This window comes from Portunus trituberculatus, chromosome 46, assembly GCF_017591435.1.
Source record: "Portunus trituberculatus isolate SZX2019 chromosome 46, ASM1759143v1, whole genome shotgun sequence".
In the NCBI taxonomy this organism is placed as follows: domain Eukaryota; kingdom Metazoa; phylum Arthropoda; class Malacostraca; order Decapoda; family Portunidae; genus Portunus; species Portunus trituberculatus.
Genome location: NC_059300.1, coordinates 3,355,700 through 3,382,955, shown reverse-complemented (window position 1 = coordinate 3,382,955; position 27,256 = coordinate 3,355,700). Strand labels below are relative to the sequence as shown.

The 27,256-nt window shown below is 42.9% G+C and overlaps 2 protein-coding genes across 5 annotated transcripts in view; one reads left to right on the top strand and one right to left on the bottom strand.

Annotated features, from left to right (window-relative positions):
• LOC123519830 (procollagen-lysine,2-oxoglutarate 5-dioxygenase 1-like) overlaps positions 1-27,256 on the top strand; it is a 210,444-nt gene that overhangs the window by 139,185 nt on the left and 44,003 nt on the right. The gene's annotated exons all lie outside the window — the stretch shown is intronic.
• The window catches only part of LOC123519833 (immunoglobulin domain-containing protein oig-4-like), a 70,991-nt gene that overhangs the window by 31,688 nt on the left and 12,047 nt on the right, over positions 1-27,256 (bottom strand). For all 3 annotated transcript variants that reach the window (XM_045281360.1, XM_045281361.1, XM_045281362.1), the window contains exon 2: positions 19,618-20,406. In XM_045281360.1, the coding sequence (XP_045137295.1) occupies positions 19,618-19,677 (60 nt within the window). In that variant the 5' untranslated portion in view covers positions 19,678-20,406. The remainder of the gene's footprint in view (positions 1-19,617; positions 20,407-27,256) is intronic.

The window sequence follows — 27,256 nt, the reverse complement described above, 5'->3', positions numbered from 1 at the left end:
TCTTTTCTGTGAAATATTACGATATCTGTTGAATCTGGTAACTTCAACGGGAGTTTGGGTCCTCTCTTAGTGTTTCCTTATATTTGATACATTGATATTTACACGTCATTGTGATCAGGGAAATAAAGGAAACTATTTTTTTTTTTTTTTTTTTTTTTTATCTAAGAGCATGAAATAGAAAAAATTATGTCTACAGGTGGCAGACAAACAAACCTGTGTGCACTCATCCACTCTATCCAGAAGCTTAACTAATTTTCAAAAGTTTACCAATAGTTACACAACTACCATTGGTCTACTGTTTCTATCCAGTTATCTACAAACACGTACACATTCACGGCAGCAACATGCAAAGTACTCCAAATACTCCGGAGCAAAGCTGCCTCACCTCACTCAAGGGTCTGGGGTGAACCTTTACGGGGTGAAAGGGTTCATCTCAGTACCTGTGTAGGCAAGTGAACTTCAATTGCGTCGCAGTGAGGTGGCAGCGCCACTCTCCTCGCACCTAAGGGTGTGGGGTGGATCCTAACGGGATGAAAGGGTTCGTCCCAGTACCGGTGTAGGCAGCGCAGGAAGGTGGCAGCGTCACTTTACTCGCACCCAAGGGTCTGGGATGGACCCTTACGGGGTGAAAGGGTTCGTCCCAGTACTTGTGTAGGCAAGTGGACTTAAATATTGTGTCATGAAATCGCATCGTGAGAACTGGAACCGCATCGACTTGTGGAAACCCACATCGTTACTGTGAAAACTGGAATTGCATCTTGATCGTGGAAACTCGCATTATTATCGTGGAAACTGGAATGGCATCTTTATCGTGAAATGGCATTGTTATTTCGGAAATTCGCATCGCTATCGAGGAAACTGAAATGGCATTGTTATCTTGGAAACTCGGAGTGCTATCGAGGAATGTGGAATCACATCTTATCATACACACTGTTATTGTGGAAGCTCTCGTGATCGTCGTTCGTTTCGTTATCTCTGAATTACTTAATCTGTCTTGGTATTATTGTTAACCTCCGTAATAATAGAGATGTTGGTCATTTTTATCTTATCTCTTTTACTGTATTTTTTTTTTTTCTCAGGGTATAGTTTAGTGTTCTTCATCCTTTTCTAAGTTTGTGCACCTTTTTGAGAACCAAGAAGGACTATAAAAGAAATATTTGTAATTTTCCCCTACTTGAAGACTGAAAATCGATAGATAACGTTATTGTATATCTACCTGAAGCTATAGTGCGAAATGTGCTATAACAAAATGCCACATCTCAAACACATCAGGCCCGTGTTCCGTCTGAGTATAATATATTACTATTGTGAATAAATTGTAATACTTTGATAAATGTCAATAGGAGAGGACCCAAACTGTCACATTTTCAGTGTTCGCAGGTTTGTTTAATTCAGGAGTGGGTCAGCATCGTCTCGCGGTACACAGTAGTCGTCTCTAAACACTGTATTACGATGTATCTATTGATTTACCATGCTTTTACTCCTTCCAGTATTTTTCTGTTCTTATTCTACCATGGTATTTCTTTATAGTTACTTGAGTTTATACGACTAACATCATAATATAAAGCAAAACATAATTGTCTGGTGTACCAAGATCTTTCATTTCTAGAGACTTGAATACAGCACGGAACCTTAACACACATTTCACCTTGCATCTGCACAGGTTAATTCTTCACAAGGAATGAGTAGAGCAATGTTTGTTAGATTTTCTTTATGAGAAAAATAGAAAAGTAGCGGCCGAAACAGAAATAGTCCGAGGGTGCTGTAGTGTTTTCATCACCGTGTTCCTAAGCTGTCTTGCCATAGCCTCAACATGGTATTCAGTTCAGTTCAGTTGATAGGCGGAAGTGTAGCCTGGATATCGGCACTTCCTGATGCAAAGGATGTATGATTAAATCAGCCATCTAAATACCCGTGGAAATCTTGTGAACCCCTAGGGGTTCGTGAACACCAGATTGAGAACCCCAGATTTAGATGAAGATGTCGTGTTTTCAAGGTTATTTTTATGGTTCTGGTGATGAATTGGCAAGCTTATTAAGTAAATTTAAATGAGAAGCTGTCTTGAAAACCTGTGTAGCTGTCTCTGTGGCCTTCGAAAATTGTCGTGGTGAGAGAGCAAGGGATTTTTTTAATATGGGAGTTAAGTGTGTGTGTGTGTGTGTGTGTGTGTGTATAATTCACCCCGGTCGCCTGCTAATCACCCAGCCAGTCTTCCCCATTACGGAGCGAGCTCAGAGCTCATAGACCGATCTTCGGGTAGGACTGAGACCACAACAACACACTCCACACACCGGGAAAGCGAGGCCACAACCCCTCGAGTTACATCCCGTACCTATTTACTGCTAGGTGAACAGGGACCACACATTAAGAGGCTTGCCTATTTGCCTCGCCTCCTCCGGGATTCGAACCCGGACCCCCTCGAATGTGAGTCGAGTGTGCTAACCACTACACTACGCGGTGTGTGTGTGTGTGTGTGTGTGTGTGTGTGTGTGTGTGTGTGTGTGTGTGTGTGTGTTGGTGGATGGATAGATGGGTAGTTGGTGAGGTTGACTAATTTAGATATACAATTTACTCTATGAGGTATTTTATGTGATGCTAATGTGACATGTTTTTCCCGGCAGGTGAGTACGAATCTACTGGTGGCGGAAGAGCAGTGCCAGGTTAGTTCGTAGAGTTAGTATTTATGTTATGCAGTAGTAGTGCCACGGTCCTTGCCCTGATAGACAAGGGAAATTTAAAACTAAAAAGAAAAAGATAAAATGTGTGAGTGAGTAGTGGTCAGCCGTAGAAAGGAGAAATTCAACTGCGTGTGATTCGTTGTGGCGCCAAAATACTGTACAAATGAAATTCAATCAGTTGTTTCATAATCAAATATTTGAAATCATTGAAACCTTCATTTTTTGCAAATGGTTTACTAGTTTATAGTGAATTTGATTATAACTGAAAGTTACATTTGTAGCTTTCCCTTCCAGAGAAAATAACAAACGTTTTAAAACATTAACCAGACAGTAGGAAACATAATTTGTCGAGGCAATGATGAGGAGAACCTGAAGAGTAAGTTAACGTACAGTTGCATTTGAAGAAATATATATAGAATGTGTTTGTAATATTCATAGACCTTGAAACATTTAAAATCCCTAGTCGGGTAATGCAGTGTTAGTAACGCCCCTCTTAACGCTAAATATGTATATATGAAGATAAACTAATGCCAAGGGAAGTACTATATGGATGTGATATGTATCCTGTCCTATTGGTTTCGCATCTGTAAGTACTGTGGGTTGGATAACAAAGAAAAACAAAATGTAGGAAGCACGAAGACAAGGTGCCAATAAATAGTTCGTAATACTTTGATCGCACAAAATACAGGTTTACAGGAGTCGTAGAAAGTGCGTGATAATACTTTAAGTTGCTATAAACGAAGGAAGAGCGAAATCATGATGGTGGTAAAGTACGCCTGTGCAACGAGAACTGAAGCAAAGTGATTTAAATTACACTGATCACAGGATGACGTTTACAGGAGTCGCAAAAAGTGAACGATATTTTCAGTGGTTATAAATGAAGGAAAGGTAAAACGCCGATTGAAGGTACTCCTGTTCAATAAGAAAAAGCAAAATGACACTGATAACCTACGAGCATTTCAGTCACATCTCAAAACCACTCCACCCTTTCGTTTGATTGATACTGAGCTAAACCATGAAAGAATTAGAGGACCAGAAACCTATTCTCGGCAGGTACTGAAAGATACAGGGAGAGATTAGTAACGTTAAGAGCAGCAGGAGCAGGGGAAGCAAGCCATGGAGTCCTTTGATGAGAGGAGCATTGTTGGGAAGCATTACACATCGTTAATACCGCCAGTAACTCAATACTTGTCTAGGAAATATATATGAAAGATAGCAAAGGATAAAGTAAGGCACAAGGGAAGAGTAAAACAAAGAGGAGCAGATATAACAGTGAGGGCGGAAGATGTATGCATAGTGTATATGAGGGGCAACAAAGGGAAGAGTACAGTGAAGTGGAGCAGAAAATGTGTGTCATGTATATGAAAACTGCAAAGTGTAAGTCAGATGTAATGGAAGAGTAGAACAAGGTGGGGCAGAGGTAATAGTGACGGCAAGAGATATATGCTCTGTAGTGAGAGTGAATGAGGCACTGTGATGTGGTTAGGGCGCCGAGAGGAAGGTGAGGGATGAGATAATCTAAAAAGGACGTGACAGTCAGATGGAAGGGATAATTCCGAGAGGGAAGCCATGTGTGTGTGTGTGTGTGTGTGTGGGTGTGTGAAGTGTGAGAGGGAGAGGAAGAAGAATCTAGAAAGATAAATTATAGTAAAATGAATTGAGGGAGATACTCAGATGGAGGGGAAAACTTGAAGAAGGACGCCACGTGAGTAGTGTGAAGTGTGATAGAGGAATATAGAGAGATGAGGTACTGAGGGAAAATTGCACATGAGGGATGCTTTATATAATGGATCTGGAGCGAGGTAGTCAGATGGAGAGCATGATAGAGATCCCATGTATGTAGTGAAAAGTTGAAGGAAGGAATGTAGAGAGGCATCATAAAGAAAGAATAAATAATAATAATAAGGGAGAATTATATTTACCATCACGTGTATGAAAGAAATATAAGCAGACGGACTGGATTGCACGTGTTACTAAAGATTGAAGTGTTTTTTTTTTTTTTACACTGTCAGTCAGGGAGTGTTCGTGTTAAAGTGTCTGAATCCCCATGTACGTCAGAGCAGACAGATCACGTACCACTCAGCAGACTGTTCTTCCTTATGAGGTGAATTAGAAAGACAGATTCAGTTCATTACTGTTCATTATTGCCATATACACTGTCTTCAAATGCCCAGGAGCATCAGTGGCCCTTTTTGTTTCATCAATGGGTCTTTTTTTTTTTTTTTTGGGGGGCGGTTATCCCCTCTTACACACAAAAAAAAGTTACGGCAAACAGGACGCATCTCAGTCAGCCGTTCGTCTTTCCTTATGAAACGAAATGGATTGACGGATAGGAGTGCAGTTGCTCTCTGCCAATTACCTTTTGTTGTTTTCATTTGTACTATCTCCAAATACCCAAGTTAAGACAAGACGGGGCGCATCCCACTTATCAGTCTATTCTTCTCTATAAACCAAGTAGTCACGCACGAATGTATTTGTTAGTTTTTCCGCAGTTATAGTGTGTGTGTGTGTGTGTGTGTGTCCTGGAGTATGTGAATGGACAGAAGTACAAAGAAGAGAATATTTGACTCATCTTATTCAGCAACACATCCTTTCTCATGAAGTTAACTAGTTAGGTCGCTTAGGATTGCATGTTTTCCTTCCTCCTAATTAATGAATGTGTCTCATTATCCAGAAGGAAGAACTAGATGCGCACAAAATTCCTAGATCCTTTGTTATTAATTGTGCATGTTAGATCGCTTAGGATTATATTTGTTCCTTGCTCTTAGTAACTGTATATTCGTAAGTGTCCGTTCGAGTGTCTCAGCACCTAGAAAGAAGAGCGAGGTGTGCAAGTTAGAGAAGACGGCTCGCATCTCACTCAGCAATACTCGTAGTTCCTTTCTAACTTATTAAAACTAGTTAGGTTTCATGGGATTACATTCGCTCCTTTCCCTCAGCTATAGAGTGTTTAGAAATGTTCGTTTGAGTGTCTGAATGTCCAGGAGAGTGAGATATATGACTTATTGCAGACTTACCGCATTCCATTCTTGTTAATTAAACTCGTCACTTAAGATTGCATTCGTTCCTTGCTCTCAGTGTTTGGGTGTTTGTTGTTTATCCTCTTGAGTATGAGAATGCCCAGGAGAACGAGCTATACAAGTAAGAGAAAACGGCGCTTATCTCATTCAGCAGTCCATTCCTCCTTATTGATTAAACTAGATGGACCGCATAGGACTGTAAATTCTTCCTTTCCCTCATTTATTGCGTGTTTGTTCTAGTCTGCTCCGATGTCTGAATACTCAAGGGAACGAGACACAAGTTAATGCAGACTTAACGCATCCCACTTCCTGGTACATCGTTCCTTATATGCTGAATCAGGGTAACTAACGGAAGGAGAATGAGATGCGCCGGATGCTGTGTTCCCGCGGGATGTGGAGTTTATCCCAGCCTGACTCTCAGAGGGCAAGGAGGCGGAAATGAGCGTCCTGTCATAATGTTACTTTACTCTTGTGCTCCTCCTGTTCTTGTGTAGCACGTCTATGAACTATATTCCGAAACACTTCCATGCCACATCTCTGCATCTTTAGATCAAGTTACACTAGTAGTCAAGGGCGATTTTACAGTTTTAGTGACATGTTAAATATATTTCTTCATTACTAAGAGGAGGAGCACTTTTGAGAACTCGGGTTATCATCTCTGTGGTCTTTGGAGATGGTCATGGTGAGAGAGCAAAGCGCTTCAAATTCCTAGATATGAGGAAAAGTGAAATACCAATGAAAGTAAAAGTGCCTGTGTTGTGTTCTCTTTTCTTTGAGTAAGGGTGACATCTCCAAAGTGCAGTATCGCAGAGTCACAGTAACCCTTGTTGTGTTCTTGTAATGCGCTTATGTTGTGTTTGATCTTCGTCGCTTTCCCCTTGACTTTGACTGTGTGTGTGTGTGTGTGTGTGTGTGTGTGTGTGTGTGTGTGTGTGTGTGTGTGTGTGTGTGTGTGTGTGTGTGTGTGTGTGTGTGTGTGTGTATTCCTGCTGTCTCTATAAGTTTATTTGTTGCTTTTCTTTTTGCTGTGTTGCTACCAGGAAGGAAGGCAAAGTCTGGTAGAATTGTTGAGTCGTGTGTGTGTGTGTGTGTGTGTGTGTGTGTGTGTGTGTGTGTGTGTGTGTGTGTGTGTGTGTAAGGGGAAACAAAGAAACATAATTGGGTCTGTATAAGCTGTTTCCTGCACCTTGTCCTCCTCACCACTTTGTTGTCTGTCTGGCTGTGGCTGGCTGGCCATTGCAACACACACACACACACACACACACACACACACACACACACACACACACACACACACACACACACACACACACACACACACACACACACACACACACACTTCTCCTCCTCCTCCTCCTCCTCCTTGTGAACCCCAAGAGCACGTCCTTATCCTACCCTCACAACCACTCGTACACTCACTCCTCTCCCGCCATTATCGCACTATTGACCATATCCACTCAAATGTTTCCCCCAGCCACACCACCTTCCTCCAGACACCCACAGACACCCCCTAAGCACCCCAGCTCCTTCTGTTAGCACGTACCCCTTGCCCTCGAGTGCCACAGGATGCTACCTCAAGCGGACACACCTGCAACTGCTGACCCGAATTGCAGTCATTTACAGCCCACTACCCCGCTTGTCGAGGGCCTGTGGAGGGAGGGAGGCAAGGAGGCAGGGGGTAGGCAGGCAGGGAGGAAGAGAAGGAAGCATGGCCTAAGGGAAGCTGAGTAGAAGAACGTATTGTCTTGTTTTGTGTTTGAAGTATTCGTTATGGTTATTATTTTGTAGTGTGTGTGTGTGTGTGTGTGTGTGTGTGTGTGTGTGTGTGTGTGTGTGTGTGTGTGTGTGTGTGTGTGTGTGTGTGTGTGCGCTAGCGTGTGTTTACCTATTCATCTATTTGTTTGTCTATATTTATCTGTTTTGTCTCTCTACCTAACTTCTGTATACTTGTATATTTATCAGTCTATCTATCTGCCTTTCTGTCTGCCTATGTACCTTTTTGTCTATCTGTCTGTTTGTTGTAGTTGCATTTATCTTCTTAAGCTTAAGCTACTGTTGTGCGATCATATTTCCATGTCTATATTTATGAAGTTTTACCTTTAGTTTACCCTTCCCTCCCCCACCACCTCTTTTCCTTGGACCATCTGGCATGCCTCTCAGCACCCTGGCAGCAGTGACCAGGCCTCGTCTCCCCGCCAGCGCCCCCGTCACCGCCACGCAGTGCACACCTCTCCACACACCGCACACTTAATGACAATCGAGTTGTTGGAAGCGGTTTCCCTCAATTTCCGGTGTGAGGGATAATGCAGGCTTGTCCTCTTCCCGCCCCTCCCGAGTCCCCCGTTGCAAATCCACAGCCTGTCAAGCCACTTCGTCAATAATATACTGGTTTAGTCTATCCCCTTCATGTATTCCGTGTATATTTATTTTGCCTTTAGTAGTGTTTATCTTTTAGCGGTTGTAGTGGCTGAGTTGTATAGAAGTATACAGAAAATCAACGTCAGATGAAAGGATGATTAATGATTAAGGAGAACTTATTAATGATATTGATGGCTAAAATTAAACACTCAAGTAATCAATATATTTTGTAGTAAAGAGACAAAATAGGAAAGGTGCATCCTGTGGCTTGACACGTGCTCTGAATCGCTTAGGAAACATCCTGAAAAATGTGCCAATGGTTTATGGATATACTTATAATTTTAGTATCTTGAAGTATTAAACGTAAGGATGAATTAATGATGTCATTCATAACTCTGATATTATAGAATCGAATATTATACTTTAAAGAATCGAATACCATACTTAGAATGAAAAAAAAATTACATCTAATAGCATCAAATATTATACTTATACACTCCTAAGACTAAGTTACGAGTGAAATTTCTGACTTTTCTTTTTACATCACCCTCAAATATTCTGTACCTCAGCCTCCACAAAGTTCCCATCCCATCCTTGTTTTCTTAGGATATCTAATTTGTTACACTGAGGCGGCTGTTGGTACTCGTGGCAGCGACAGCAGCGGCTTCGATGGTGGTGGTGGTGGTGGTGGTGGTGAATGGAAATATTTTGGTTACGGTTAGCATGGCTTGTGACGTGCGAGGCTCGGAAATCATTGGTGCCTCCTTGGTAAAGTGATGGAGGAGGCTCAGAGGTTCAGTCTTCTTTCCGGTTGTTGTAGTGTGTGTGTGTGTGTGTGCGCGCGCACCCCCGTATGTGTGTAGATTGAGGAGTGGAGGGAGCTGATAGAGGGAAGAAGACGTGTGATGAAGAAAAGGAATAAGAAACTATAGTAAAGAAAGATGGGGAAAGGAGACGAGTAATAAAGAAAAGAGATATGGAAATATGAAAAATAATGGAAGGGTGAGGAGAATGATTGAAAAAACAAAAAAAAGATTGGGATGAAAATACCTGATATAGAAATAGGGAACGGAATAGACAGGTGAGAGAGAGAGAGAGAGAGAGAGAGAGAGAGAGAGAGAGAGAGAGAGAGAGAGAGAGACTGCAAATGGCGCTGTGGATAACTTGATGAACCCTCTCCGCTCTGCCCATCTCCCACCTCACCATCCTCCCACCCAACCCCGCCCGTGGCCGCCCTCTCTCCCCTCTGTATGTCATGCTCATGGTGATGGATGAGGTCAGAGGTGGTGTGGTGGTGTGGCAGAGACGGAACAACGCAGCGTGTGGTGTGGTGAGGGGAAGGGATGAGAGAGGGTAGTGGGGGGATACCTCCGGCCCTTCCCCTCCCCTCCTCTCCCTCCGTCATCGCTGCGTCTGTTCTCTTTCCTTGCAGAATTCTCACGCATCCGGGGACCTCAACTTGTATTTCTGTGGTTTGTCTATTTTGAACTCATGTGGTGGTATGGTTGTCTTTCTCCTGCACTGAGATCACTAATGAATTGTTGGGATGGACGCGGAGACAAAAATTAGAATGATTAAGAAGTATATTTTGAAGGAGATATTGTACAAAAAAATGTCTTTGAAAAGGATGAACAGTGAATGGGTTAACAGTCTTTAGTGGATATGCTGGGCTGTTTACAAGGATGTTTTTGAAAGATTCTTCACCTTCGTTAAGTAAAAAAAAAAAAGTAACAACTCTAATAATCACCTTGTCTTTGTGCCCTTCCAAACATTTTTAGTGAGAGAACAAAGCATTTCTTGATGGTATCTTTAATCAGTAGTTTTTTTTTTTAAAGTTTTAATCCATGGATGTCACACACCGGGAAGCGACACAGAACGCCTCGTGTATAATCCTTCCATTTGGTTTGAATCACTTTCATCTTCCCCTCTTCATCATATTATCTTCAACTAATCATTGTACTTGTCACGCTCACTGACTCATTGTATGGCTGTCTGTGAGATCAGATCATTTTCAGTCTCACCTCCTCCTTTATGCATACCGTCAACTTATCCTACTTACCTCTCACTGACGCTCTTTATGGCTACAAGCGGGAATAGATTTTTTTTTTTTTATTCTCTCTTCCTCTGTCTGACCCTTCAGCCTATCATCGCAGCTATAACTCATTCACTGACTGACTCACTCACTCACAGGATCGTCTAGGTGGGCCGGACACGTCACTCATGGCACAGGATTACACAGAACTATACCTCCCGCGCGTCACACAGTTCCACCACCTCATCCCGCCTCTCTCTCTCTCTCTCTCTCTCTCTCTCTCTCTCTCTCTCTCTCTCTCTCTCTCTCCATTAAGTGCGCAGTAATGCTATAGCTGCATATGTGTTTGAACCTGCGCTGTATTTTTTTTATCCGTTTTTTTCGTTCTTTTTATCTTTTCTTTCTTCTTCTTCTTCTTCTTCTTCTTCTTCTTCTTCTTCTTCTTCTTCTTCTTCTTCTTCTTCTTCTTCTTCTTCTTCTTCTTCTTCTTCTTCTTCTTCTTTTTCTTTTCTTTTCTTTTCTTCTTTTTCTTCTTCTTCTTCTTCTTCTTCTTCTTCTTCTTCTTCTTCTTCTTGTACTACCGCACGCATCTTGAGCTTCTTATCTTTATATTATGTATCTTTGTATGTTCCTTTCCTTGAATCGTGTATTTCTTGTAGACAGATACGAGTTGTGTGGAATTTAATAGTAGATGTGCATTGTCATCTTTTCTTTTCCTCCTCTTACCACCACCACCACCACCATTATCACTATAACCGTCACAGAGCAAAAAAGTAAAGAGGAAGGTTTCAGGTGCAGAGGTGAACACAGCTGCACAAACCCATCAGGCGGTCTTCAATACACTACCATTAAGTCTGATCAGCTGTGCGTTACTTCTCCTTATGCAATTATTAGAGGTCAGACGCAGCAGAAAGTAACGCAGACAGTCTTCATAAATCCTCGCTGTTTTGAATTACCCACTGGTACTCACTGCTTTATATCTTCCATCTTTTCCCACCTTTATTCATTATTTTCTTATCTTCATTTGTGTTCCTCATTCGTCACTCCTTCCCCATAATTTTCATTTGTCTTCCTATTTCTTTCCACTCATTCTTCCTTCCATCCTCTTTTTTCTATTTTGTTCAGTCTTTTTCTCATATTGGCTTTTTTTTTCTTCTCTATTTCATTTACATCAACACTTATTATTTTTATTTTGGGCTTCTGATATTCTTGGATGAATAAGTGAATGAAAGATAAATAGTGAAATGGTACGTCTTTTCAATGGCGCCACAATTTTGATCAGTCAGTCAATCAGTAAATTGATTAGTCAGTCAGTCAATCATTCTCCTGCATAAATTCGTGTCAGCTGGCTTACTTTGTCAACTGGATTCCTGCACTGTCAACATATGGCCCTCTCTTGTCGTGTGTGTGTGTGTGTGTGTGTGTGTGTGTGTGTGCCCTAGACAAATCTAACCTCATAACCTTAAAGCAACAAGTCACACACGCAGTCGCCACCACCACCACGCACCCCTTTCCTCATTTTCTCACCCACTTCCCTCTTCTGCCCCTCCTCGAACCCTCCTCTTGTCTCGTGTCCTTCCTCTACCTACCCTGCCCACACCTCACGTCCCTCATCATCATTTTCACCCCACCTCCACCACACATTACGTCCCTCACCCATTTTATTCACCTCCACCACACCTTATCTCCACCCCATCTTCCACCTACCTCATCCTCACCTCACAGCTATTTTAAATCACTCCCAAACCGCACCTCAGCTCCATACATTATTTCTGTCACCCCAAACCATCCCTCACACTTCCTTTACCCCTTCTGAACCTCTTCCTGCCCTCCCAAAACCAAGGCAGAGCGTGTTCCTGTCGCTTTATCATACTACCTAAGCTGCTTTCAACTTTCCCACTCGCGTTTGATGACTAAGACGGGAGATGAGGAAGGGATAGGAGAGATGAGAGGGAAGGTATATCACGTAGAGGAAGAGGAAGAGGAGAAAGAGGACATGGGTGTTGATAGGAAAGGAAGTAAACAGAGTAACATAAACTTGATTTGGAGTATAGACATGTGGGTGGTGTATATAATTTTGGGGCGTGTCTGGCTAAGTGTGTGTGTGTGGGGGGGGAGGGTGTGGGTGTGGTGCAGGTGGGTGTGGTCGCCGCCTGGATGTCGATGGGCAGGTGTTAATATTGAATAATGGACGTTGGGAAGGTAAAGTGACCAACCCACTTAAGCCTGGTGCTCTCTCGGGTCCTCCTCCTCCTCCTCCTCCTCCTCCTCCTCCTCCTCCTCCTCCTCCTCCTCCTCCTCCTCCTCCTCCTCCTCCTCCTCCTCCTCCTCCTCCTCCTCCTGCACCGGGAGCACTCTGCTCTGCGTCACTAACATGAGGCCCTGCGGCGGGGGCATGAGACCCTGCTGAAGGACCACGTTGGTCTTGAAAAGGATCAGCGTGACCTTGAGGCTGTCCATGGCAGCCTCAAGAAGAGCTACCGTGACATGCGGTGCGAACTGCACTATCTGAGGCAGGACCACCTCCGGCTGCAGGCCAAGAAAGAAAGCCTGCAGAAAGAGTTGAATGAAACGGCAGAGCTCAACCATCGATGCTTGAAGCGGTGAAGGCCATTAAACAAGAATGGCGGAAGACACAAGAGGCCAACAAACACCATGTTGAGTCTCTTCTGTTAGCAACGGCTGCAGAGAAAGAAAGGGCCGATATGAAGGCCGACGAGAAATATGGTGTTGAAAGCAGACAGAAACATGATGAAGGGAGAATTGGCTCTCGTCAAGAAAAATTACGAAGAAGTAGAGAAAGAAAGGAATGCATTGATGGAAGACATGAGCCTGATGGCGGAAACCGAACACCAAGTTGTCACCGCTGCCAGGATCATGAGAGAAGAATGGTACCAGACCAAAGAGACCATGATTCAGCATGCTGTGTCTCTTCAAGTCCGGGCCGACAGAGAGAAGAAAACTGATATTAGAGGTTGAGCAAAGGTACAGAGAGCTTGAGAAAGAGAGAGACTTGATGAAGGAAGAACTCTCTTCTAAGGAATGCTTACAAAGAAGCTCAAGTAGAGAAGGTCGAAATTCATCAGTATCTCGAGCAAGCCGTGTCCGTGGCCGCACTAACCAATGATAGGCTGGAAAAATACCTGCAACAAAAGTGCACCACGAGTACTGAGGACCACGGCCAGGGAAAAGCAGATGATGAAGGAACTCAGGAAGAATGGCAAGCAGTAGAGCTGATGCGAGAAGCGGAACAGAAGGACTCCTTGAGCACTAATGATACAATAGCTGAGGACAAGACCAAAGAGACAGAGATGAGTTCCCAGGACCAAAGAGACGGCTTCCATCAGCCAGAAAACATGGTCCCTGGAGAACAAGACGCAGAAATGGAGTATCAGGAAAGTAGCCAGCAAGCCAAGGATAACGCAGAAGGGCTGGCAAATAGAGTAAATAAACAGATGTAAGAAAATGAAACAATGTTGCTGGAATTGAACAAGAATGGCACTCAGGAAGAACATGAGATAGATGAAAAGAAAGTCGAAAGAAATATTACAGAAATGGAGTCTCAGGAAAGTAGCCAGCAAGCCAAGGATGACGCAGGAAGACTGGCGAATAGAGTGAATCAGCAGATGTGGGAAAATGAAAGAGTGTTGGTGGAACTGGACAAGAATGGCATCCAAGAAGGACATGTGACAGAAAAAGAAACCCGAAAGGAAGATCAGAGAAAGGAAAGAGTTATGAATCGCCTAATAGGCAATTTTGATGTTTGAATCTGTAGCAGACAGTAATCAGTATTTCATCTCAGTATATCTTGAAAATAATCTGACACCGTCTCTTTGAGTAGCACAGCCAGTATAATGACCATCATTGTTTGCAAACTTCAAAAAAAAAAAAAAGAGTTAGGAAAATGGTAGATAGTCTTGACTTGCAGTTTTTATTCCAGTATAAAGTAAACGGAAGTAGAACAGCCACACAGAGTGAGAGATGCGAGAGTTAGGTTTGGTTACGTTAGTATGTTAAATTAGGTTAGATTTGTGGTGGTCGGGTTAGCTCAGTTAATATACAAGATCAGTGAAGTAGAAGTTTCTGTCATTAGCATCACAGAAACTTCAATAAATTGAACTCACAGAGATTAGCTTGCCGAGTATTCACTTGATGGATATAGCATATTTAGTAGCGAGAGATCTCATCGTACAGGGGGCGGTGCAATGTTTTACGTTAAAAGTAATCTTCGTCCTCGCTTGATGCAAACCTCAGCCATTGCAAACATAGATGTCACTTTCATTCATATAGAAAATAAATCTCAAAAAATAACATAGGTCTCGTCTATCGTCCTCCAGTCTAGTCACCCGCCGTAGACGAACAAGTGTATGAACAAATCTCGGTGAGGAGGAGCATTCTCCTGTACTGTCCTGTCTCTCTTCTCTGGAGTTAGAAGTAGTTACCAAACAGGCCTGGAAGGACCAAGAGGTCTGTTGCTGTTTGGCTTTCCTTTGTATTCCTCTTCCTCTATCTGTTCCTTTTCGTTCTTCTCCTCCTTTGTTTCCTCTCTCTCTCTCTCTCTCTCTCTCTCTCTCTCTCTCTCTCTCTCTCTCTCTCTCTCTCTCTCTCTCTCTCTCTCTCTCTCTCTCTCTCTCTCTCTCTCTCTCTCTCTCTCTCTCTCTCTCTCTCTCTCTTCAACCTTTCAGAAATCGTGCATTTACTATTTACTCTCTGTCTGTTTTCCTATAAATTCCTATACTCTTTCCTTTCATATTAATATAGATTCCCTTTTCCTTCCCTCTCCTTCCCTCTCCACTCCTCCTCCTCCTCCTCCTCCTCCTCCTCCTCCTCCTCCTCCTCCTCCTCCTCCTCCTCCTCCTCCTCCTCCTCCTCCTCCTCCTCCTCCTGATCTCTCCCTGCAGCTCCATTCATCCACTACCTGCTGCCTTTTTTCCTCTCTTCCAGTACTTTTCACGAGGCCTCTCTCAACATTTCTCATCCCTTCCTCGTAACTCGGTCTTACCTCACATATTCCAGGTTCTCTCTCTCTCTCTCTCTCTCTCTCTCTCTCTCTCTCTCTCTCTCTCTCTCTCTCTCTCTCTCTCTCTCTCTCTCTCTCTCTCTCTCTCTCTCTCTCTCTCTCTCTCTCTCTCTCTCTCTCTCTCTCTCTCGTTATTTTTCTTTTCTTTTTTCTCCCTTCCTTCCTTCCTCGTTCCCTTCTTTTTTATGTACATAGTCCTTCCTCCTATGTCGACTTTATTTGTTAATTTTTCAACACCTCAGTTTCTCTTATCGTTCTTTTCTTCTCTCCTTGCCAGTCTTCCCTCTCTCCACCTTCCTTCCTTTTTCTTGTATTTTTCCATCCATCATTCCCACTTCCAATCCTAATAAACTTCCTCTTCTGTTTTTTTATTCCTCTATTCTTCCCTTATAGACGACCCCTCTTCTTTCCTGTATTCCCCTGCTTCTCATTCTCCACTTTTTCCCTCGTATGTAGGAGGGCCATCAACCAAGGACAACAGAAATGCAATTGGGAAAAATGGTTCATTAAGGTGCAGGTCTCCGAACAGAAACAAAAAAGCATTAGTCAGAGATTACAGGATAAGTCTCATGGAATCTCGCTGTTGAAGGAGTTCAAGTCATAGGAAGGTGGGAATACGGAAGCAGGCAGGGAGTTCCAGAGTCTACCAGAGGAAGGTATGAAAGACTGGGAGTACTGGTTAATTCTTGCATTAAAGAGGTGGATAGAATAGGAGCGAGGGAAAGAAGAAAGTCTTGTGCTACGAGGCCGCAGAAAGAGAGGCGGCATGTAGTTTGCAAGATCGGAAGAGCAGTTGACATGAAGATAGCAGTAGATGATACCAAGGGTTGCAACACTACGGCGATTGGAGAGAGGCTGAAGACAATCAGTTAGATGAGACGAGTTGATAAAACGAAAAAAAATCCACCCTGACTAAAAGTTCTATATGAGTGGAACCCTCTATACATTTAAAGCATACCCCATACATGGACAGATAAAGCCCATGTACAGAGTGTGCAGCGTAGTGTGCAGCGTACCACTGGATAGTACAAGAAGTTTGATATAAAAGCTCATTGACGAATAATAAAAAGAGAATCGTTTACTGGACAGAACTGGAAGAACAGTGACCGTCTACCACAATAGCAATAGAATAGTCAGAAAGGAGAGTCAAGATGAAGTTGCAGAGAGAAGGATAGAAGCCGTAGGAGGTAGTGTGGAAATCAAGACATTTTGATATGTCTAAGGCAATAGCAGAAGTTTCAACAAAATTCCTAAAAGACGACGACCAAGACTCAGTAGGAAAGTTAGAAGATCAGTAGAGCGGTCTTGACAGAAACAATACTGGCGATCAGATAGAATATTGTAAAGTGATGAATAAATTTTTAAAAGTACTCCTGTTGGGCATAGATTAAAAAACGTTAGATAGGCAGGAAGATAGTGCAATAAGGCGGTAGTTTAAGGGATTTCTTGAGCCTTCTTACATCCTTCAGCTTCCCTTTTCATCCTTTTCACTTCCTTCTTTACCCCACCCCCCTTTTTTTCTCGTTCTCTCCACCTTTCTTACTCTTTGTATTCTTCCACCCTTCATTCCCAGCTCCTTTCATTCAGTCATTCGAACTTCTCTTGTGTCTTCCTTACCTCTCCGTTCCTCCTCTTTCCTTCCTTCTTTTCTCCTTTTCCTTTACCTTTCATTCCCCACTTCTTTCATCCGATCCTTCCTCAAACTCTCTTCCGTTTCATCCACTTCTTTTATTTTTTTTCCTGCTTCGTTATTTCCACTCTCCCTCTTCCCCCAACCCCTTCCTCCGGGTTGCCTCGCCCCATTACCTCAGGGTGTATCATCTCGCTCCAACTCCACCCTTGAATTAATCGCTAACTAGTTATTAATTGAACTGCGTGAGGAGTCTGTCCCTGGGGCCTTTTGGGAGTGGTGGTGGTGTAGAGAGGCGGAATGGTGGGATGCTCTGGCAGGGAGTAAACAGGTGTGTGTGTGTGTGTGTGTGTGTGTGTGTGTGTGTGTGTGTGTGTGTGTGTGTGTGTGTGTGTGTGTAATTCACCATGGTCGTCTGCTGGTCACCCAGCCAGTCTTTCCCAGCGAGCTCAGAGCTCATAGACCGATTTTCGAGTAGGACTGAGACCACAACACACTCCACACACCGGGAATGCGAGGCCACAAACCCTCGAGTTACATCCCGCACCTATTTACTGCTAGGTGAACAGGGGCCACACATTAAGAGGCTTGCCCATTTGCCTCGCCGCTTACCGGGACTCGAACCCGGGCCTCTCGATTGTGAGTCGAGCGTGCTAACCACTACACTACGCGGTGTGTGTGTGTGTGTGTGTGTGTGTGTGTGTGTGTGTGTGTGTGTGTGTGTGTGTGTGTGTGTAATTCACTGTTTGATCTGCTGCAGTCTCTGACGAGACAGCCAGACGTTACCCTACGGAACGAGCTCAGAGCTCATTATTTCCGATACCAGGCACACACCACACACCGGGACAACAAGGTCACAACTCCTCGATTTACATCCCGTACCTACTCACTGCTAGGTGAACAGGGGCTACACGTGAAAGGAGACACACCCAAATATCTCCACCCGGCCGGGGAATCGAACCCCGGTCCTCTGGCTTGTGTGTGTGTGTGTGTGTGTGTGTGTGTGTGTGTGTGTGTGTGTGTGTGTGTGTGTGTGTGTGTGTGTGTGTGTGTGTGTGTGTGTGTGTGTGTGTGTGTGTGTGTCAGTTTTTCTCGTCTTCCTTTTTGTAGTTACGTATTTTACCTCTAGAATTACTGGTGTTTATGTTTTATTATGTATGTATGTATGTATGTATGTACGTATGTATGTGTCGTTTGTATCTTCCTCGTGTTATTGTCCTATGAATCACTACTACTACTACTACTACTACTACTACTACTACTACTACTACTACTACTACTACTACTACTACCACCACTACCAACAACAACAACAACAACCACAACCACCACCAACCGCCACCACCACCACCACCACCACTACCACCAGTAGCAGCCGCGAGTCTTCTCAGGCCGTCTGCTGCTGGCTGAAGCTGGAAATTACCATACATGAAGGCGCTCGTCAGTGGGCGGAAAATGTAGTCTGTATACTGCACAACAGGCTCGCGTTTGTTGATTTGCTTGTTGTTGCTTCGCTGCGTTTGAGGCTTTGACAACATTATGGATGAGGAAGAAGTGGAAAATAGTCATGCATGTTTAATATAGGTAAATTGAGAAAAGGGGGCCATTTTTTTTTTTTTTTTTTCCATGTACAGCTAGGTTGCAAAACATGTATCCCATTCATTTGGCTAACTCTCTTGGACCTGCTCGGGACTGGCATTTAAGTGGGCTTTTTTTTGTATAATCATTTTTTTGTTCGACCAGATTTATCTTCTTACATAAAAGGAATGGTTTATATAGGAAAATGCGAAAAAAGCAGGTGTATTTAAAACTATTTATTATAGGAAATGCAAATGGAAATGGATATTCATGTTTTATATAGAGACTGCCAGTGGAAATAGATAATCGTGTCTTATATAAGGATTGCAGATGGAAATAGGTAAGCATGTTTAATAGTGAGTAGTGGAAAAGATAGGCACTTTATATTCAGGAAGTGCAAAATGGAATACGGTACGCATGTTTATATAGAGATGGATGGAAATAGGTGTAGGCATGTTTTTATATAAGAACTGTCACGTGAAGGATTGATGGCTTTTTGTAGCTTGCCTTATGATATTTTTCTTATGATTCTTTACTTTTCAATTGTTAAGCATTATAGTTCGAGTTTTTTCGCTTCCTTTTTTTTTCCATTTAGTATTTGGTAAGGTGATATTAATTTTCATCTTTTCTATTTTCATTTATGCTTCCTTTTCCAATCAAGACGCCATTTATTGATATCCACCGAGTTTTCATCATTTAATACAACGTTTTCCTCAATTCTCTAGCCCTTTCCTTCTTCCTTCATTCATTCATTCCTTTCTTCCTCTTCCGTGCTTCTGTGCTATCGTTTCCTCCCTCTCTACTCGAGTTCATTATTTCTTTTTCATCCCTTTTTACTTTTCTCTCTGAAGACGAGGGATGTGTGTGTGTGTGTGTGTGTGTGTGTGTGTGTGTGTGTGTGTGTGTGTGTGTGTGTGTGTGTGTGTAAAGATTTCTCTTATCCGTAACCCTCTCTGGCTTGTAGTAATGAACAAAGCTTGATGGATAAGAAAAGTGCGGTGATGATATTTCAGCTCCTGTAGACAGAACTGAGTATTTAAAGGAGGCGTGACAAGGTGAAAAGTGAGCGAGAGGAGGGTAAATGTGGCCAGGAGAGGTTAGGGTCGTTTGAGAGAGAGAGAGAGAGAGAGAGTGTGTTTGTTTGTGTGTGTGTTTTCTCGTATTTTTGTTGTCATTTTGTACATTGAAATGTATAATCAGTGAATTTTGTCGATGTATTCGTATGGTACTATCAATCTACTTATCTCTAGTTTCTATCTATCTATCAGTCTCTTTGTGCATGGGAGACTAGGATTTCTCACCTCATGAATGGCGAGGAGGAAGGTCACCAGCAGGAGCACTGTGGTGGCGTGGTGTGTCATGCTGCCTCACTCTTTCTCTCGCTCTTTCTCTGGCGTCGCTGCTGCACACGTCGGGATGACTCCTTCCGTCACCGCACACCTCGAGCCCACTCTCACCACTGCAAGACGCGCTACACTCACACACACACAAACAAACAAACACACGCAACACTCACGCGAAACCAAACCCTTGTTGCTTTTTCTTTTATTTTATTTTTCCAAGTTGGGACTTTTCCAGGACGTCTTCCACAGATGTGTTTCTCGTGTGTTTAAAAGTTAAGCTCACAAACTTTCCGTCCTCACTCCACTGTTGTCTCGTCTTACTTTAATAAAAAACTACTCTTCGTTATGCACAACGACACCACCTCATGAAATCACGGGAGGGAAGGAATGTTGTTTGGTGTCGTGTCGCGCTTCAGCTTTCCCCGCGTGCTGGTGCAACTCGTGGCGGGGATCGAGTTATCAAAGGAGGCACAAATGTTTGCTGGCTGACGGACGGTCGTAGACGTGTTGGCGTGTTGTGTGTGGCGAGGCTCCGTGGCCAGGCGGGTGGGCGGGAATGCTCTGTAACCTCTTTCTTTGGAGAGATATGCCTGTTGTTTTATCTCGTTGTCTTCTACTTGATGAGTGTCAGCATCCTCGTAGTAAGTAGGAGGTCCCACGTGCCCTTGGTCATAATAACAGAAGAGGACCCACGTGCCTCTCTTCAGCGGTGGCGGGAAGGTAGCGCTGCCGCTGCGTCTGCTCACTCTGAGGAAGAGAGAATATTTGCTTTGTAGTGCAAGCGTAGTGCAAGAACAGTCGTGGCAACCAAACCCGTTATAGTGTTTGTGATAAGTTTTTAATTGTTAACGTCATTATTCTCAATAGATATAATCAGTAAGTCATTTTAGAAAGCGTAATATATTGGGATTACGTGACTTTTGTGGATTATCATACGTACGTCTTAGGTACTAGAAATATTTTTTTATTACGTTATTAATTATTTACAAATTTCTGTTCATTTGTAAATGGTACCCTATGGTTATTAAATAGCTTTCTATCCATCTCTCTATCTATCTACCCGTCTGTCAATATGTCTATCTATCCATCTATCTATATATCTATCTATCAATCAATATTGTGTTTCCGTAGAGTGCCCCATCAGTATTCAGTCCCGTATTCAGTCCCCAACAAAGACCTTTCCCTCAATCCCACCCTTAGATCAGTTCCCAACAGATGTCATGATGCACCATAGAGACGCCCGACAAAACAGTTGCCCTTCTGGTGTTATGTTTTATTTGCGCCTTCTGTTTGCATTCTGTTGTGCCTTCTGGCGTGCACTCCTGTCGCGTTATTTACACTCTCAACTCCATTCAGTAAGAGCGACACCCGTGCGTTGCTCGGCCTCACTGCAGCGGCACACTTCTATATGAACAATTCTCCAAAACTGGTGTTTTCACTCGCCCGGGAACAAATAGGCGAGTACATGGCATCCGACTCAACAAGGAAGAAGGATCATACACACACACACACACACACACACACACACACACACACACACACACACACACACACACACACACACACACACACACACACACACACACACACATTCCTTTACGTGTTACATTTATCTCATCCTATTTTTACATATTTCTTGTAGTTTGTTTTCATAAAGTACATAAGAGGAGGAGGAGGAGGAGGAAGAGGAGGAAGAAGAAGAAGAGGAAGAAGAAGAAGAAGAAGAAGAAGAAGAAGAGGAGTTGCTACGAATCCATCTTCCTCCGATACTATATTATTCTCTCTCTCTCTCTCTCTCTCTCTCTCTCTCTCTCTCTCTCTCTCTCTCTCTCTCTCTCTCTCTCTCTCTCTCTCTCTCTCTCTCTCTCTCACACACACACACACACACACACACACACACACACACACACACACACACACACACACACACGTACACTGGCTTCCCCATCACTGTCTCTTGTAATCCTCTTAATATATTGTGGTGGGTTTTATATCTCTCTCTCTCTCTCTCTCTCTCTCTCTCTCTCTCTCTCTCTCTCTCTCTCTCTCTCTCTCTCTCTCTCTCTCTCTCTCTCTCTCTCTCTCTCTCTCTCTCTCTCTCTCTCTCTCTCTCTCTCTCTCTCTCTCTTCCATTATTCCCATGTATTCGGTTGTGTTGTGTTTGTATTGTATGATGATTCTGCTTCTCTTTCATCCATCTGGCGATCCACCACCAAGCTGAATACTCCACCAACACCACCACCGACACCACCACCACCACCACCACCACCACCACCACCACCATCACCACTACTACTACTACTACTACTACTACTTATCCACCACCACCAAGAACATTCCACCTTTCAATCAGTCCACCGTTACCACTACTTCCATTTTTCACATCAGCGTCATTTTCAGTCAAGATTCCTCCCTTAATATTTTCCCCTGAGGATAAAAAAAAAAAAAACAATCTGACTTAATTTATGAGAACGGGTATTATTATGTTGAGAGGTCTTGTAAGGATGATAATACGAGTTTCCATCCCCTTTACCTGCCATCTCTATTCGTACCTGTGTTGTTGTTTTTTCTGTTTCTAACTAATGCTACTTCGTCTCCACTTATTTCCGTTGCCACAGTCACTTCCACTCTTACCTATACTACTACTACTACTACTACTACTACTATTCCCTCCTCCAAGGCTCACCACTCCCTATTTCCCTCAAAAGTTTTATTCGTGTGTGTGATCCAGTAGCATTGGTTCGACCCTTCTCTCCTCCTCCTCCTCCTCCTCCTCCTCCTCCTCCTCCTCCTCCTCCTCCTCCTCCTCCTCCACCCTCTCTTCTTCCTCTGGCCCTTCCGTTCTTCCTCTTCGTCCCTCTCTTGTGTAATTCTCTCTCTCCTTTTATGTATTCTCCATTTCCCTTTCTCCTATCTCTTCTTCCTTCCTCTCTCGTTGATTCTTCACTTTTTTCTCTTTTCTTTTTTTACTTTTTCTCTCATCTCCTTTTTCGTCCTATTTCATGTTTCTTTTTTCTTGCTTGTGTTTTTCTTCTCTTTTTTTCTTATCTTTCATCTTTTTCATTCTCGTTTCTTCCTATTTACATCATTTTTCTCAGCTTTTCTCCTTTCATCCCATCGCAATTCTTTTTTTTTTTCTCTCTCTCTTCGCCGCATTTCTTCTTTCATCACCTTATATCATCTCATCGCACATTCATCCCTTCGCCACTAACCTCTCCTCTCTTTTTCTATCCCTTCTCATCTCTCCTCACATTTTATCTCTCTTCTCTTCTCTTCTCATTCTCTTCCTCTCTCCCTTCTTTTGTCTCTCTCCTCTCCTCTTCGAATCTCCCACTTATATTTTCTTGCCCTCTCTCCTCTCTTCTCTCTCTCTCTCCTCTCTCTCCTCTCCTCTCCTATTACCCTCTCCTTTTCCTCCAGCACCGAGAGGAATTTACTACCAAAATGAGGAGGTGATGTGAAGAGAGATATTAAACTTGCATTGGATTTGAAAGGTTCCTCTTCTGCAGATTTACACTTTCATTATTGTCTTTTCCGTTTATCATGTGTGCTCGTGTTGATTTCGTTTCTCCACGGTTTATTTATCTACCTGTGTGGTGTTATTTGTTCTCTCCTGTGTTGTTTATTTTGTTTCGTAGTATCTCGTGAGTCTTATGTGCTAATACTTGTCTGTATTTTTGTCTTGTGCTTTTTGTTTGTTTTACGTATATGTATTTTTAGGGGGGGGGCTTGTTTCTTGATGTTTGTTGTGATATTACTGGCTTTATTCACTTATTTCCAGTTTTCCATTGAACCTCGTTGTATTATGTGTGTGTATGTTCATGTTCATGTTGTTGTTTTTTCGTTCTTCAGTGTTGCATAATTTATAACTTCATTTCTCCCCTCCTTGCTGTGCGTTATTATTTAATATTGTGTTTATGTTGCGTATTCTCCACTTCTGTGCATTACTTTCTTACATGTCTTCCTCACTTAGGTATTATATATGCATTGATGTATCACGTATGTATTCATGTATGTACGAATGTATGTATGCTGCTATTTCTGTATTGATCGAGTACTGTCAGGTTTACGTAACAAAGGCACCACAAACTTGGCCTCCGCCCACCACCACCACCACCACCACCACCGGGCCATCCATGAGGCAGACTACCCAAAAAGTTCACAAAAAAAAGAGAGAAAAACATTCCGCAGCACTGATAGGCAACGCTCAGCTTCTGTTTACTCCTGCAGGCCATGTGGGGAGAGACTAATAGGCCCTCCACTCCACTCACCACCACCACCACCACCACCACCACCACCACCACCACCACCACCACCACTACTACTACTACTACTACTACTACGTACTACTATGAACTCTTCCCAGCTGTCACAGATTTCTTTCTCTCCCTTCACAGTTTAAGTCTACGGAGAATGTTACCCACGTTTTATTAACTCTGCGGGGCGTGTTTGCTGTGTTTTGTTATTGTTGAGAGGTGGTGGTGGAGGTTGAGGTACTGTGTGTGTGGGGGTGGGGTGTGTGTGTTCTCTGTATGTCTTCCAGGTATTGATGTTGTTACTGTTGTTGGTGGTGATGGTGGTGGTGGTGGTGGTTATTGTATAAAATAGTGGTCGCTTGTTAAAGTATTAGTAGTAGCTATAGAAGTCGTCCTCATCGGCATTACTGGCTTTATTTTGGTACTACTACTACTACTACTACTACTACTACTACTACTACTACTACTACTACTACTACTACTACTACTACTTCGACTACAAAGCATTACAAGTCTGGCGAAGATGAGAAGAGGCGCTGCTGCTGTTTTCATTTTTTCTAGCTCTATCTCATTAAGGTGAAGTAGATGTGTAGGTGAATAATTGGATCACAGGTGTAAGGTGTTAATCCATAATTAGCTCCATCACACCTTGCCTTCTCGTCTCTTTTATCCCGTTTTTTCCCATCTAGCTGCTTTTCTGTCTCTCTCTCTCTCTCTCTCTCTCTCTCTCTCTCTCTCTCTCTCTCTCTCTCTCTCTCTCTCTCTCTCTCTCTCTCTCTCTCTCTCTCTCTCTCTCTCTCTCTCTTATCTGCTCTTAGTAATACGTGTGCCCTATCTTCCCTCTTTTTTTTCTTCTCCCTCTTTCTTTCTTTCTTTCTTTCTCTCACCTTTCCCTAATCTTTTGTAGTTCATGCATTCTCGTCTCTTCTTTTCCTCCTCTCTACATAATTCCATACTCTTTGTAATACATTTGTTCTTTCCCTCCCTTCTCTTCTGTACCTTTCCTTCATTTCCCTTTCCTTCTCTCTCTCTTTCATTCTTCATCATCTTTAGTAGTAGATGTGTCCTTCCTTTCCTCATTTTCCCTGCCTTCCTCTTCCCTTCCCTTCACTTCCCTTACCTTACCTTACCTTACCTTACCTTCCCCATCCTTCCCTTCCCCTTACTCTCTCGTACCTGCTATCTATACTCCCTCCCTCCCTCCCTCCCTCTCCTGGCCCCTGGTTTTCTCATCTTTCACTTTTAAGAATATTAATTAGTAAATCCATTAGCACGGTTTTATTATTTCTTGTTTAAATTTCCTTCATTCTGTTTTCTTCTAGATTATTTTGTCTATTCCTTTCATCATTTTTTTTTTCCTTTTCTGCAACCTTTCTTTATTTTTTCATTCTAGATTTGTTTTCTCCTATCCTCCAAGTTTCTCCTTCATTCCTCTCTACCTTTTTTTGTTTTCCTTCTTTCTTCTTTCCTTCCTTTCTTCATGCATTCATTCATTCATTTCATTCATTCCTTCCTTCCTTCTTCTTTCTTTCTTTCTTTCTTTCTTTTTTTCCTTTTCTTTTTCTTTTTCTTTTTTTCTTACCTACCTACCTACCACCTACTCACCCTCCTTCCTTCCCTCCTACCTATCTACAGACATACATACATACATACGTATCTTCTTTCCTCCTCTCTTCCTTCTTTCCTCCATCCCTCTTCGACTCTTCCACCAGACCAGAGAGAGAGAGAGAGAGAAAGGATGTAGACCGGAGAGAGGATGTGAAGGAAGGAAGGAAGAAGAGAGACAGAGAAAGGTTAAGTTCAAACAGTAGGAACCTTGATTTTCTTCTCTCTCTCTCTCTCTCTCTCTCTCTCTCTCTCTCTCTCTCTCTCTCTCTCTCTCTCTCTCTCTCGGTACATGGAAATAACAAAGGAGTCGCCTATTCACTTCCTGGCCTCGATTCTCTTCTATCATCCTTGCATAGAAAGAAAAATTGACGTGAAAAATAGAACACAAAGGGAAAACAATAACATGCATACACACATACATTCATACATACATACACACACTAGTTATATACATGCTTGTAGACATATACTCCTATGAGTCAATGTGTATGTATACCATTTATATAAGGATAGAGAGAGAGAGAGTGAAAGTTCATGGAAAGAGCGACCACGGAACGAACGACAAACAGCGGCAATATAAGGGTTTCGAAACACACACACACACACACACACACACACACACACACACACACACACACACACACACACACACACACACACACACACACACACACACACAACATGAAAGGGAAAATAAATGTCAAATAAAATGGTTCGGTGCTCAGTAGTAGTAGTAGTAGTAGTAGTAGTAGTAGTAGTAGTAGTAGTGGTGGTGGTGGTGTGATAAGCGTAGCGGTGCGATGAAGCAGAAAGAACCGAGCCCCACGAACCAGCGATCCAGTGTTGCTAAAGTTGACTCCCTTTTTATTTTATTTTCGTTTTTCCGTTTTTCTTTTTATAATAGCCTAACGTAAAATCTCATGCGAATGTTAGTCCTCTGGCAAAGGTTCAAATTCAGGTTCGAAGGTTCACTCGTATTATTATGTCCTGCTTCCCATGGTAACGAACTAGTGCATGGCAGGGTTCGAATCTAAACAGGTTCAAATTTAGGTTCATTGGTGTACTATTATCTCGGTTCTAGAATATAGGGTTCGATTTCCAGTAAGAACAAGTAAAATATTTTGTCCAGTTAACTACTACATCCTAGGGTTCGAATCCAAAAATGTTCAAGTTTAGGTTCAAAGGTTCACTGGTGTACTACTGTCTCGGCTTTAGAATATAAGGTTTGAATTCCCGTAAGAAAAGGTGTAACATTTTTACCAATTAACTTGGTACCTGTATAACGTAATATAGCTTAACTTTCCACCACCATCACTACCAACACATTCTTCTTCTCTATGCGAGTGTGAACCAGAACTAAAGCTCGAGAGGTTAGCCATGAACCGCTGAACCAATTAAGCAGCTCACATTATAAGGAAGGTGAGGGTGTGTGGGTGGGGTATTACCAACACTGAGACAGGCTTGCTTATCCCCTGATGCCTCCTTCACTCCCCACCTCCTCTCCCTTCTCTCCCTCCCTCACCTTCTCTTCTGTACTCTATGTATCCTTTCCTTTCTTCCTCTCTCGACTGCACAGTGTGTCTGCCTTTCTCCTCCTCCATCCCTCTTTCCCTCTCATATTCTCTCTCTCTCTCTCTCTCTCTCTCTCTCTCTCTCTCTCTCTCTCTCTCTCTCTCTCTCTCTCTCTCTCTCTCTCTCTCTCTCTCTCTCTCTCTCTCTCTCTCTCTCTCCTC